The 14,631-nt window shown below is 43.8% G+C and overlaps 1 protein-coding gene across 5 annotated transcripts in view; it reads left to right on the top strand.

Moving 5' to 3' along the window:
* Positions 1 to 14,631, top strand: part of SLC15A2 (solute carrier family 15 member 2) — a 169,303-nt gene that overhangs the window by 130,240 nt on the left and 24,432 nt on the right. For all 5 annotated transcript variants that reach the window (XM_033946704.1, XM_033946706.1, XM_033946703.1 and 2 more), the window contains one exon: positions 4,365 to 4,475. In XM_033946704.1, coding sequence (XP_033802595.1) covers positions 4,365 to 4,475 — 111 coding nt within the window. The remainder of the gene's footprint in view (positions 1 to 4,364; positions 4,476 to 14,631) is intronic.

The raw sequence follows: 14,631 nt of genomic DNA, 5'->3' as shown, positions 1-14,631 counted from the left end.
AAATTTCAATGTGATGCTAGAAAGTACTTCTTCACCGAAAGGGTGGTCGATCATTGGAACGAGCTGCCTCAGCAGGTGATTGAGGCCAACAGCGTGTCAGATTTTAAGAGAAAATGGGATATTCACGTGGGATCTATAGGGGAGTAAAAGTCGGGGAGTGGGTCTTTGGTATGGGCAGACTCGATGGGCTATGGCCCTTTTCTGTCGTCAATTTCTATGTTTCTATGTTTCTAACTGATCCTTTCCCCCCTCTTCTGAAATCATTTTTGATCCACTGGGTATATAATAAAAGTTATCTGGAAAAAAAGATTCTATCTTAGAGTAGGAAAGTACATCCTTCAAATACATTTTTAATAATTCCAGAGGAGAAAAATAATGAGATATAGGAAAATTCAGAAATCTGAGGTTCCTGGATCTCATAGCGTTTTCCATTTTTTCCATCTGTAAATGTAATAAGTAATATCCTTCTCATTAGATACTGCACAAGATTGTATAACAGATGCATCCATTTTAACTAATTTCTTTCCAATTAACGCCAATTGAGCATCATGCTCAGTCACTTTACTTGTTATTTCAAAGGAAAATTGGCACAATTTTACTACTGTGCCTTGTAATGAATTCTCAATTCTGTTTTCAACTGTCCAGATGTCTGGAAGTGTAACAGATTTTTCACCCAACTCGGGCCTAATAAAAGGACTAGTAGGGAAAAAAAACAGGAGATATAGATAACAATTGTTTGCCCATTAAAGAACTTTTTGAGTCCAGTTCAAGAAGATGAGTCAGAACCTAACATGGAAATGGACCTATCTTTCTCAAGTAAAGATTGAACAGGTTGAGGTGGCGGCGTGGGCTCCCCAGATGAGAGACAGATTGGGTTTGCGAAACAGTCTTACCTTCCAACGACAGTCCAGGAATTGGGCACAGGTGGCGATCCATTGGTCCTGAATTAATAGAGGGACCAATCTTTGCCTTCCGTTTGCCCATAACTTCTCCCAACTGCTCCCTGCTCCTCCTGGCTCCGAAGGGGCTCAAAAGGGGCGTGTCCTGCCCCTTTGGCCGCTGCCTCGGGCACGCGCCTGCGGGCCGCGTTCAGCAGCTCACTGGTGGTGATATCCTGGGAGCGAGGACCTCTCCTCCCAATTGGCAAATGCTGGGTGGTGGCTGCAGGGGTGCCTGACTGAAGAACCATGTGACCGACAGCTTCAACCAGCCCTCTTTCTTCCGTGGAGTTTTCTTCACACTTCCTCACAGTAATGCATCCCATTTCGGCTGGTCTCATATTTCATAGATAGGTGCACCAGCAAAATATTTTGGTATATTTTAACTTGGTTCCATTTTCTTTTTATACTGATCATTTTGATTTTGGTTTCCATTTGTGTTGGCCCATTTCATCTGATGATAGCGTGCACCATCATTGAACAGTTTGCATTGTTTCTGAATAATGTGCAGAAAAAGCATGAGCTATTTACTGTGCACTAAATGAAATAGCATGCATTATTACAGACATTAACAAAATGATACAAAAAGTCCATTCTTAAATATGATCGTTCCACTGCTCTGCTAATATCAATCTATAGAGGTATGGCATCTTAAAAATATGTCAAACAGTTATCAGACTGTAAGGAGTTGGGAGTATAATAATTTGATTATGTTATAAGATGACTGCATAGTAGAGGTGTGCATGGGAATGGGGACAACAGAAAACCCGCGGGAGTCTACGGTATTGGTAACAAAACAGCCACTAACGCCATGGGAGTGGGAGGAGACAGATACAAAGTGGATGGGGATATGAGGGATTGGATCAGAAGTGAATTGGGGGTGGGAGGGATTGGGGACCAGATTGTGTCCTCATGCACATCTTGATTCAGAAACTTGAAATACCAGCACCTCAAAAAATCGAAAGAGGAATCCGTGCTAATAATATGTTTTTCCTGCATATTTAACAAATGGCTATTGATTTGTGTCCAATTTTAACAACTTATAGGATGCGTTTTAAGTTTTGTTTGAGTTTACAAGATCTTTTAAATGAGGAGGTACGTGGATGGGAAAGAAAACTGGGAGGGGGCGGTACCAGTATGATGGGTATGGAGCGGGGACAGAAAAGAATTGACTGGGAACAGATGAGGATGGGGACCAGATTATGTCCCTGTGCGCACACTGCTGCATAATTCATGAAGAGTTCTTCTGGATGTGAATGTGTTCAGTGTTCTGGCTTCTGAAATATAGATTTTGTCTTTTTGGCCCATTCAGCCAGTACTTCTCTGAGCGTGTGTAAAGGAGCTGACTCTTGAACAATTGAGATTCAAACTTCCAGGGCACTTTGCAAACACTACATATGCATCTCATACGATGAAATTAAAAGTCTCTTCCAAAAAAAAATCTTGTACATTGAAGACCACATTTAATATAACAATGATGAGCATGGGTGCAACGGTTTAGAATCCTTTGCCTGAAAAGATTAGATGTACTTCAGATTATATGGTTTCTGAAGACTAGTTAAAACTTGGGTGCTGGCAGGGGTGCCAGCACCCCTTCTCCGCTTCACCCTTGCCTCTTCCCACCCCTCTCCTCATCACGCACGAGGGCCTGGGATAGGCACGTGGGATCTCTCAGAGAGAGAAAGAGATAATGGTTACTGTGGATGGGCAGCTCTATGATCTCACAATGTAGGTGTAAAGAGCCTTAGCCTATAGGAAGAGGAGATGCAAATGTTAAGAGCCTTAGCCAATAGGGAGAGGAGGAGATAGTAGATGCTGCGGATGGGGAGACTGGATGGGCCATTTGGCCTTTAACTTCCATCATGTTTCTACGTTTCTATGTCTTATAAATTTTTAAAAATGAGTTTTAGTTGATATATTATTTTATACTTTTGGTGTAATGCTGTACTTTGTCACATTGTATGATTTACTCGTTTGTGAGTCTTCCTTCCTTTTGTAACCCACCTAAAACTTTTGGTCAAGCGGGTAATAAATGTCGAGGTTAGATTAGATTACAAATAGATTTTCCGCTGGAGCCCTACTAATAATTGTGAGCCAATATGTGTAAGTTATGGTAGAGCAGAGGCTTGGAGCATCCGGGGTACAAAGAAAGCAAGGAATTCTTATTAACAAATATATTCACTTTTGCATGTATTAAAAAAATATAAATCATACCATCAATATGAAGCTTGTAAACAGTCGCCCAATAAAATAACTTTCCAAAATCATAAAGAAGTGTTTCTATTGCCAGAGGCTTCACACAACCTCATTTTAGTTTAAGAAAACAAATGGTAATTCTATAAATTAGTGGCAAGATTTAAGCACCCCAATCCCATGCATATAGTATAGCAAAAATTCTATAATGGCTTCTTGGTGCCAAAATGTCATTATAGAATACTCGTCACAAGTAGCAAGCCTTAAAGTGCCATACTCTCAGACCTCAGCGGTGCAGTCGGTATGAGTTTTAAACTTTGTTCACATACCGCAAGTCAGCACCAAGATCGTCATTTGTCTCATTTTTTTATCTTAAATAAATATGTATTCATCTTTAAATAGTTTCAAGTAGAAAAGATACTTTTAGAGTAGCTTTATACTCATCTTAGTCTACACGGATGGGGGTTATCACTCCGACACAGAGCTATGTTTCGCCTGTATCAAAGGCTGTATCAAAGAAGTCCCCCTTTAAATCATCAGACTCATATTCCCCACATCAAGCCTGGTATAGGCGAAACATAGCTCTGTGTCGGAGTGATAACCCTCCATCCGCATAGAGTAAGATGAGTATAAAGCCCCAAGCCGACTCCTGAAGCAGGCCATCTTGGCCGAAACATGTACATGTCGAGTCATTGGGTTTTTGAATTAATAAAAAGAGACTTGTGAAATAAATGTAGTCCACCAGTCTTGATTTGGACATCTCCACTTCTTGTTTTTGTGACTGCTTAAGGCTAATCATTGTAATACCTAAATTTGGGTGACCTTTATAGAACTGCCCGCATTTGGTTATGAGTGTTTATTACCCCTGATGCAGCCTCAAGGCGAAACATGGCCAAGCCAGGTTTTGTTCTGTGGTTTATTTTATGTTTAATTATTTGTTAATAAACATTCCTTGCTGGTCTTTGTTTTCGATTGATAGATTACACCACCGGCCTCTCCTTTCTTTTGATACTTGGGGGTACTTCAGACTCCTGTTAGAAGTAATTCTCAGGCTTTTTTCCACTTTCAATGGTTACTTTTATGTACTGTCTTCAAATCCACTGTGATGTAAATAGCTGCACCGAGGTCCCAGAAGTGATTTGTCTCAGAACTGAATTGTCCCAGAAATGCGCCGTGTGGGTTAGGAATTGCTAACGATAGCATACGGTAACAACAGTTGCTGTTCCCCGACAGATTCATTAACGCAGGCAGCGAAGCTGCGGACATCACCTTGGGGAACGCTGACTTTGGGAGCATCGCTGGAAACTATGGAGTCTCTGCGTACCACACGTTGGAGAGAGGATAGTAAGAATTTTTAATTCTACAAGGGGGATGTTTTAAATAATGTGAGATCTTTCCGTGGACTAGCGCTGCAGGTCAAACGTCATTCGTCTTGCAAGTTGTTCCCTGCCTCCCTCAAAAGGACGTACATAAGTGATCATTTCAGAGAAAAGGTAAACAGATTAGCGCTGTATTTTGATTATATCCTGTTTAGGTAGAATTGCAGAGATTATTAGAAAGAAAGCAACATGTCCTATTTATGGGTGCATAAGTTAGTTTTAAGTGGCAAAAATACTGTAATATTCCCATACTGATCTGTGTCGGGTGTATAAATTTAGGGCCTGTTTTATGAGCGCTGCGGTAACGACCCCAAAGCCCATAGAGGTTTAAAGGGTTTCGGGGCTGTTGCCACGCGGCTTCATAAAACAGGGGGGTTAGTGTAGAATGTATTATAAATGTACTAGTCTTTAAGCCCATTACATTAACGGATGCTAGAATAGATGTGTGTGTCTTTCTTTCTCTCTTTCTCTTTCCTTGGCCATTTTCTGTCTGTCTTTCTTTCTGTCTCTCTCTCTCCTTGGACGCTGTCTGTCTTTCTTGCTTTCTTTCTGTCTCTCTCTCTCTCTCTCTCTCCTTGGCTGCTGTCTGTCTGTCTTTCTTTTTTTGCTGTCTCTCTCCTTGGCTGCTGTCTGTCTGTCTTTCTTTCTTTCTGTCTCTCGCTCTCCTTGGCTGCTGTCTGTCTGACTTTCTTTTTTTGCTATCTCTCTCCTTGGCCACTGTATGTCTATCTGTCTTTTTTTTTGCTGTCTTTCTCCTTGGCCACTGTCTGTCTTTTTTTTGTGTGTCTCTCTCTCCTTGGCCGCTGTCTGTCTGTCTGTCTTTCTTTCTGTCTCTCTCTCCTTGGCCGCTTTCTGTCTGTCTGTCTTTCTTTCTTTCTGTCTCTATTTCTCTCTCTCTCCTTGGCTGCTGTCTGTCTGTCTGTCTCCTTGGCTGCTGTCTGTCTTTTTTGTGTGTGTCTCTCTCTTCTTGTCCGCTGTCTGGTTTTTGGATTTTTTTTCTTTCAATCTCTCTCCCTGGCCCCCTGTCCTTCTGTGTGTGTCTTTCACTCTCACCTACCTGTCTTTCAGTGTGTCAGTCTGTCAATGTTCCGTCTGGTTTTTTTTCTCTTTCAATCTCTCTCCCTGTCAATTATCGTGCCCCATCCTACCTTTTTTTTTAATCACGCGTTGTGTTGGGAAGGACAACCGGCACACAATAACTGCTGCTGGATTAGGTTAAACCGCCATTCGAAGCAAATCGTCATGCGCGTATGCGCCACACGCTTTACAATTTCTCTGCTGGCCACGGAGCTACAGACACACAGAGCCATGAAAATTGAAGTGCACATGCACGCTAAGGGTATTATTATATAGGATTATAAATGCTGTATATACTTGAATATATAGATATTTTTGGCCAAAAAAAGGCATCAAAAATTGAATCTCAGTTTATATTTGAGACCTTCTACCATTCCACTCTTCTGATAGCTGGCATTACTCTCCTTCCCTTCCTCCTCACAGTATACTGCCACCACTGCTGCTTGCCCCTCCCCTAAAACTGGCAGAGCTCCCACTTACTCTCTCCCTTCCTCTAAACAGGCACAGCTACCACTTACTTCCCCCTTCCTCCCTCTGAACAGATGAGCCCTCCTTCCCCCCTCCCCCCGGGGTCACTATGCCGCCCTGGTAGTCTATTGGTGCATTAGTGATCCCCACTCATTGCTGCCCACGCTGTCTCTGTAGTAAAAATGGCTGACATAACTTCCAGCGACAATATTGCCCCTGGACTTAAGCAGAAGTGCTGATTAGTGACTAGTGGGATGGAGCAGACCCCTTTCCGTTCCCGCCATATTGGCTCCAGGTCTGAAAATGGTAGTAGTAGCTAGAGATTGACACAGGAACAATTTTTTACCCGTCCCTGCCGGAATTCATTTTCCCATCCTGTCTCGGAGAGTTCTTTTCCTGTCCCTGCTCCATTCCTGTGAGTTCCGTTCTCATCTGCACAAGCCTCAAACACTTTAAAATCATAAGTAGCAACATTCTAGAGCAGGGGTAAGGAACTCTGGTCCTCGAGAGCCATATTCCAGTCAGGTTTTCAGGATTTCCCTAATGAATATGCATGAGATCTATTTGCATACACTGCTTTCAATGCATATTCATTGGGGAAATCCTGAAAACCCAACTGGAATACGGCTCTCGAGGACTGGAGTTTCCTACCCCTGTTCTAGAGCTCAGGCTGTGATGTCATAATGCCTCATTCCACCAGTGCCTAAGCTCCGTCCTCATCTGCACAAGCCTCAAACACTATAAAATCCTAAGTTGCAACATTCTAGAGCTCAGATTGTGATGTCATAATGCCTCATTCCACCTATGCCTAAGCTCCGTCCTCATCTGCACAAGCCTCAAACACTATAAAATCCTAAGTTGCAACATTCTAGAGCTCAGATTGTGATGTCATAATGCCTCATTCCACCTATGCCTAAGCTCCGTCCTCATCTGCACAAGCCTCAAACACTTTAAATCCTAAGTAGTAACATTCTAGAGCTGAGACTGTGATGTCATAATGCTTCATTCCACCAATGCCTAAGCTCCGTCCTCATCTGCACTTTAAAATCATATGTGTTCGAGGCTTGTGCAGTTAAGGCAGAGCTTACAGGAATGGGACAAGAACAGGGACAGCGACAAAACACACGGGGATGGGATGGGATGAGGAAATTTAGTTCCTGCGGGGACGAGGACAATTTTGTCCCCGTGTCATTCTCTAGTAGTAGCTCCTAGCAGTAGTACCATGAGTAGTACAATAGGGATCTGTGCCGCTATTTTGAGATCCAGAGCCAACAAGGCAGGAACAGAGAGAGGACTGATGGGCACATGCGCAGAAAAACGCCGTAAGAAAAAAAAAAAAAAAAAATATCCCACTCTCCTGCTGTACTATTGGACGAATGGAAGGGAGAGAATGGGAGAAGCAACATCAACTTTTTTCAATCGCTCATAAAACATGCCTTTTTCTCCAAAAAAACTGCTATAATTCAGGTAAATCTTGTAGTTTGTTTTTAGTGCAATAGTTAATCAAGACCCACAACCAGAAACATACAAGACAAGGGTATCATACACGCGCTCAACGTCGGCTTTTAACAAACGCACATGAAAAATGCCTGTCTCTCCCAAAAATTCAAAAGCATGATTTTACTACCCTCCACTAAAAATATATAGATACACATTTTTTTTTTTCATTAGCCACAGTCAAAACACGAGTGCTGGCACTGTAACGGCACCCCCGGACCAGTCGCTGCTTTGTGTCGCCTAAAGCCAACGCCGCTCTTCGAAAATGCCTCGGCGATTTTTAAGAATCCACCGGAGGGCTCACTTCAATGTTGAAGTGCACATTTGCATGCCATTGTCGGAGACTGCGAGAAACCTCGCTAAAGACAGCGATAATCTGTTCTGATAATCCGCCGCTAAAAATGCGTGCAGGCTAAACCGCCAGAAAACTGCTTAGCGATCACGTTAAAGTTTTGAGAATCGTGGCCTGAGTCCTTAGTCTCTCTAAATCAGGGGTGTCCAACCTTTTGGCTTCCCTGGGCCGCATTGGCTGAAAAAAATGTTTCTGGGGCTGCGCAAACGCTGTAGCGAGACAGAGGAGGGAGCCGGCAAGAAGGTAAACACCCAGGGGCAGCAGAGGAAAACACTGCATCGCCCTCGACTGGGCCCGCACAAAATAATTCACGGGGTCGCATGTGGCCCTCGGGCCGCAGGTTGGACACCCCTGCTCTAAATCTTCCTGCCCTTCAGTCCATCACCAGTGCTCTATCTGGTCTCCAGACTGCATTCCTTCCCAAATGCAACTGCTTAGCCACCGGTTGGAATAGGTGGAAGGAGTTGGGGGGAGGGGGTGGGTGAACTCATCAGTGTCCTACTGGGCATAATGCAGTACAGTTTGTAGTTTAGAATAACCAAAACTATGCCAGTGTTAGAATCCAGCTGACATTAAAAAAAAAACTACAGGCACTGAAACTAAAGGTCATAACCTCTGCGCATTTTGACCACAGCTTAGTGATATAATATTTTTCTCTCTCTCCCATTACTAATTGCAAATACCGTTTGCTTAGAAACTGTATCATGGCAGTACATGGAAACAGTATCTTGGCAGTGGAGAATTTATCTGCCTTTGCTGTTTTGGTTTGTTTTTTTTCTGACGTCTAGCGAAGAGCTGGTGGTTCTGAGCTTACCGCATGCGTGTGCGTGTTGACTGCAGTACCCACTGTGAAGTCCCGGGAGGAGGATTATAAGCTCAAGATGGGATAAGCAGCATGAAACGAAAGCCACTGAAGGCCAACGCGGCTTCTCCTTTTCATCGCAGATGACTAATGAAGTTGAGAACTGCAGGAAATAATTTATAACTGAGGACAAACTTTGAAATGCTGCAGCGTTTCCTGTGATATAGGCACATTTTTCTTAAATAAAGGGACATGAGTTTTAAAGGATGGACCCACTTGAAGAACGGTCTGAAATTTGGCAGCTAAAATTGAATGTGAAGAAATGCAAGGTCATGCATTTGGGCTGCAAAATCCGAGGGAATGGTACAGTGTAGGGGGTGATGAACTTATGTGCACAACGGAAGAGCGGGACTTGGGTGTGATTGTATGTGATGATCTTAAGGTGGCCAAACAGGTTGAAAAGGTGACGGCGAAAGCTAGAAGGATGCTAGGTTGAATATGGAGAAGTAAGGCCAGTAGGAAAAAGGAGGTATTGATGCCTCTGCATAAGACTCTGGTGAAACCTCATTTCGAATATTGTGTACAATTCTGGAGGCCGCATCTTCAAAAAGATATAAAAAGGATAGAGTCAGTCCAGAGGAAGGCTACTAAAATGGTGTGTGGTCTTCGTGGTAAGGAGACAGATTTAATGATCTCAATCTGTATTCTTTGGAGGAAAGGCGGGAGAGGGGAAATATGATAGAGACATTTAAATACCTAAGTAATGTAAATGCGCACGAGTCGTGTCTCTTTCATTTGAAAGGAAACTCTGGAATGAGAGGGCATAGGATGAAGTTAAGAGGTGACAGGCTCCGGAGTAATCAGAGGATGGTAGATGCGTGGAACAGTCTCCTGGAAGAGGTGGTGGAGACAGAGACTGTGTCTGAATTCAAGAAAGTGTGGGATAGGCATGTGGGATCTCTTCGAGAGAGAAAGAGATAATGGTTACTGCGGATGAGCAGACTGGATGGGCCATTTGGCCTTTATCTGCCGTCATGTTTCTATGTTTCTGAGATACACGCTGCAACACCCATTAGCACAGTGGTTTGCTCTGGATTTTTCCTGCGCTAATATTACTCCTAAAACAGCAAGAATTGTTTTAAAGGGCAGCACAGTGGCATGCAAAATGCATACAAATGACTGAATAAAGAATTGTTTTTGATGTGAAAAACTGTACCTCAGTCCGGGATGGTTTTTACTCCTCTTCTATCACCGAATCTTCATGTCAGTTCAGCCTGGTGTGAAGATGCAACATGGGAGCAGAAAGCGATCTGAGGTGTGCGACACTTCACCTCAGACCACCCAAGATCTCTGCTGTGCCCGCAGACCCATCAGCCCCTCACAACAGCAGTTCCTGATGGCCCAAGAAAGTGGAATACTGCGTCCAATATTGGTCGCCGTACCTTAAGAAGGATATGGCGATACTCGAGAGGGTTCAGAGGAGAGCGACACGTCTGATAAAAGGGATGGAAAACCTTTCATACACTGAGAGATTGGAGACACTGGGTCTCTTTTCCCTGGAGAAGAGGAGACTTAGAGGGGATATGATAGAGACTTACAAGATCATGAAGGGCATAGAGAGAGTAGAGAGGGACAGATTCTTCAAACTGTCAAATAATAAAAGAACAAGAGGGCATATAGGAGACAGATTCAAAACAAATGCTAGGAAGTTCTTCTTTACCCAACGTGTGGTGGACACCTGGAATGAATTTCCAGAGGATGTAATAAGGCAGAGTATGGTACTGGGATTTAAGAAAGGATTGGACAGTTTCCTGCTGGAAAAGAGGATAGAGGGGTATAGATAGAGGATTACTGCACAGGTCCTGGACCTGTTGGGCCGCCGCGTGAGCGGACTGCTGGGCACGATGGACCTCAGGTCTGACCCAGCGGAGGCATTGCTTATGTTCTTATGGGAGAGGAGGAGATAGTGGATGCTCTGGATGGGCCATTTAGCCTTTATCTGCCATCATGTTTCTATGTTACTAAAGTTCTGTGACATCACAATGCAGGTGCAAAGAGCCTTAGCCTATAGGAAGAGGAGATGCAAATGTTAAGAGCCTTAGCCAATGCGCTTCCAGAGAGCGTAATAGGGCAGAGTACGGTACTGGGGTTCAAGAAAGGATTGGACAATTTCCTGCTGGAAAAGGGGATAGAGGGGTAGAGATAGAGGATTACTGCACAGGTCATGGACCTGTTGGGCCGCCGTGTGAGCTGACTGCTGGGCACGATGGACCCCAGGTCTGACCCAGCAGAGGCATTGCTTATGTTCAATGTCTCGACCCCCAACCCCTAATCCTACAAGGGCAGGCCCTGGTGGCTCGAGTGGACCCCGGACCTCCACCCCTGACCTCTTACTCCACAATAGCAAACCCTAGACCTACCCCTCAGGCTCGCCCAGTTCCACCCATCTCTGCCCCATTATGGCCCAGTCCCACCCCTAATTCCACCCTAGCCCTGCCCCAATTCCACCCCTGATGCTTGCTCTCGTCGGGCAGGAGGGCATCCGTGTGCGCGCACAACATCGCGTTGCATCCATGCGTGCACGGATGCCCCCCCTGCCCGACGCGATTTCGAGGAAGCTTTTCAAAACCCAGTCAAAGTCCCAGTTTTGAAAAGTCATCCGGGCCCCCAGGCATGTCCTCGAAAAGGACATGTCCGGAGAGATCCGGACATCTGGCAAACCCCCTCCCTGATCTTCTAGGCCAGGGTTCTTCAACCTTTTTACACCTATGGACCGGTGGAAATAAAATAATTATTTTGTGGACGGGCAGACTACAAAGACTGAAATAAAAAACCCCCATCTCTGCCCCATCCCCACAGCTCGGTCCCCGTTCCGTCCCCGGGAACTCAGTCCCCATCTCCATCCCGTCTACAGGAAGTGGGGAAAGAGAGAGCTCGAGATCCATGGTGCATCTCTTCCACTCCCTCTACTGCCATATCAAACTTTTCCCTCTCTCATCCCCCGGATCATGTGCAGTTATTTTTCACGATTGCCCACCAGCCCCCGTGCCCAACTTTTTACCTTCTATCACCCCTCTCATCAAGGTCTGACAGGAGGGGGATTTCCCATTCCTCACTGTAAACGCCTCATGATTTCAACCTTAAAAGGAATGACAAGATCCAATTTCTATCCCAAGATCCAATTTCTATCCCAAGATCCAATTTCGATCCAATTTCTATCCCAAGATCCAATTTCTATCTAGTATTCAGATCATGGACCTGCATTACAGGGAAGCTCATATCCAAAGCCAAGAAGTTTTATCACGTAACACCCCTCCTCAAGAAAGCGCACTGGCTTCCGGTTGCTCACCGGATAACATATAAACTATGCTTGCTCACATTCAAATCCCTTCTTTACAAAACTCCAGCTTTCATTTATAAGCTATTAATTCCATATACTTCCAATAGATCGTTGAGATCTATTGAACAGCATTTGCTGACGATTCCCTCTCTTAGAATTATTAATACTAGACGACAACTGATTTTTTCTGTTACAGCCCCCCAAACTTGGAACTCACTTCCTATTTACTTGAGGGAAGAACACAAGTTAGAAAAATTCAAAAGTAAACTAAAGAGCTTTCTTTTTAAAGACGCCTTTGAAAATTAGCCATTTAGTCTTCCAACTAATTTTACTTTTTCTGCTCAATTTTATTGAAGTAATTTTTAACTTCCCTTTCCTTATGTATCTTCCTTGTATGTCCCTTTAACTTTCAAATAATTTGTAGTTCTTATCAAGTTTATTAGGTTTTATATACCGCCTATCAAGGTTATCTAAGCGGTTTTTACAATCAGGTACTCAAGCATTTTCCCTCTCTGTCCCGGTGGGCTCACAATCTATCTAACGTACCTGGAGCTATGGAGGATTAAGTGACTTGCCCAGGATCACAAGAAGCAGCGTGGGGTTTGAACCCACAACCCCAGGTGCTGAGGCTGTAGATCCAACCACTGCGCCACACACTTATCTCTTCCTTCCCTTGTGTTCTTAGTTCTGTTAAGTTTGTCAATAATCCTGTTGGACCTTGTTCTTGTTATGCATTGTATTGTTCCCCATACTTTGTAATTTTATTATTATGTACATCGCTTAGAATTATGATTAAGCGATTAATCAAATCTCTATTAAACTTGAAACTTGAAGCTCCTGATTACTAAGAAAAGCTTCCTGCCTTTTACTGTTCTCTCTGGAAGGAACGTCCTTCCCCGACCCCCCACTCAGAGAGAAGCTCCCTGTCTCCTAAAGAGAAGTTTCTTATCTCCTTATTTATCTTCTCTCTTGTTCCCTACTACACCTCGAGCTAATTATTATAATAATAATAATTTATTTTTTTTGTAGGCCGCCCAACCAGCTGTTCTGGGCGGTTCATAACAGAAAAAACTGAATCATTTCAGCGAAAAAGTACAATTTCATAATAACACTACGACATACATCAATCAAATATAACATTGGTTAAAATATTATTATCAATTAAAACATAGGATAAAAAATTTTAAAAAGATAAAAACCTCATCGTAAATATAAAATCAACATTATTGCTTATCAAATAAGTGAGTTTTTAATGATTTCCTGAATGTAAAGTAAGAGTAGGTTTGAGCCATCCACGGATTTAACGAGGAGTTCATCTTCCCAGCCTGATATTCCAGTGTCCTGTCCAAAAAAGTCTTGCAACGGCAGGTCCTTGGGGTAGGGAAGATGAACATACCTGAGTTTCTGGTACATTTTGAATAAGACAGTTTCAGATAGGAAACCAAATAAGAGCCCAAAAAGTGCCTAAAATCCCAAATAAGAGGGCACTAATTTTTCTACTTATCTTGTAACCTCTCCTCAAAATTTAATTATGTAACCAGCTCCATTAATTGTAATCTTCTTCCTGGAAATGTCCAGTTATCTTCTGTTGTAATCCACTTAGAACTGCAAGGTACAGGCGGAATAGAAGTCAATAATGTAATATAATTACTATGCCGGCCCTTCTCCTTTTTCTACCCTAACACTAAAAGCCCGTCTCCTCCTATCTTTTATGATCCGCCGCAGGTCGACTTGACCACAAGGTTCTCTTACTCCATCTTCACCTGCTTTATTACCTCTGTCCGCGGTTCTCCGGCCCGAATCCTGCCTCTGATTCTGATCGGCCATATCTGCCGCTCACTTTTGGTCCTGGGAATAAATCTTCCAATGGCAAGTACTCTGGTTATCTGCCAGACCCCGAACCCACTAATAATTTTCTGCCTTCAGCTCCGCCTACGGCTCTAACTCAAGCCAATAAGAACTCAGCTCCTTAACTCCAGGTCCGTCCTCAGCTCCTGGCATCAGCCAATAACAGCGCAGCTTCTCAACCGCCCACGCTCTGCCCCTGGTTCTCACGCTCATCAATAGCGGACCACTTCAAACCCAAAGCTCCGACCTATTTATCATTCTTGATGCCAACCATAACAGCATAGCTGTTCCCGACTTCTCCAGCTCCACCCCCGGCTCTCACACCTGTCAACAAGTATGACTTTTGCAAGGCGGCAGGAGGGTTAGCAATTATAGACAATCCTTCACGGACCGGCAGGAAATTTTTGTGGACCAGCGGTTGAAGAACATTGTTCTAGAGCCCCTGATTGCTTACGATTCTCTAAATGGCGCTGTTTTTTTAGGTGCCCAAGCTCAGTAAAAAAACACAGTTTAGATGACGTTTTTAACTGAGTTTCAAGGTGCCTACTGGCGCCTACAAAGACTGGGGCTTGGAATCGCACCTCCGTAGGTGCTTTAGGCATAAAGCTACTATAGGCATGCCTAATACCGGAAGTGGCATTAGGCGGCTTAAAGCGTCTGTGGAGGCAGGATTCACATCAAAGGTCGGTGCCGGAAAACCCTCGCCTACATTTCCGGCACCTCCCTTTGTTGGCGGC

The sequence above is a fragment of the Geotrypetes seraphini genome, chromosome 5 (genome assembly GCF_902459505.1).
Source record: "Geotrypetes seraphini chromosome 5, aGeoSer1.1, whole genome shotgun sequence".
NCBI lineage: Eukaryota > Metazoa > Chordata > Amphibia > Gymnophiona > Dermophiidae > Geotrypetes > Geotrypetes seraphini.
The sequence above is the reverse complement of the archived record's forward strand: the minus strand, read 5'-3'. Positions and strand labels throughout refer to the sequence as shown.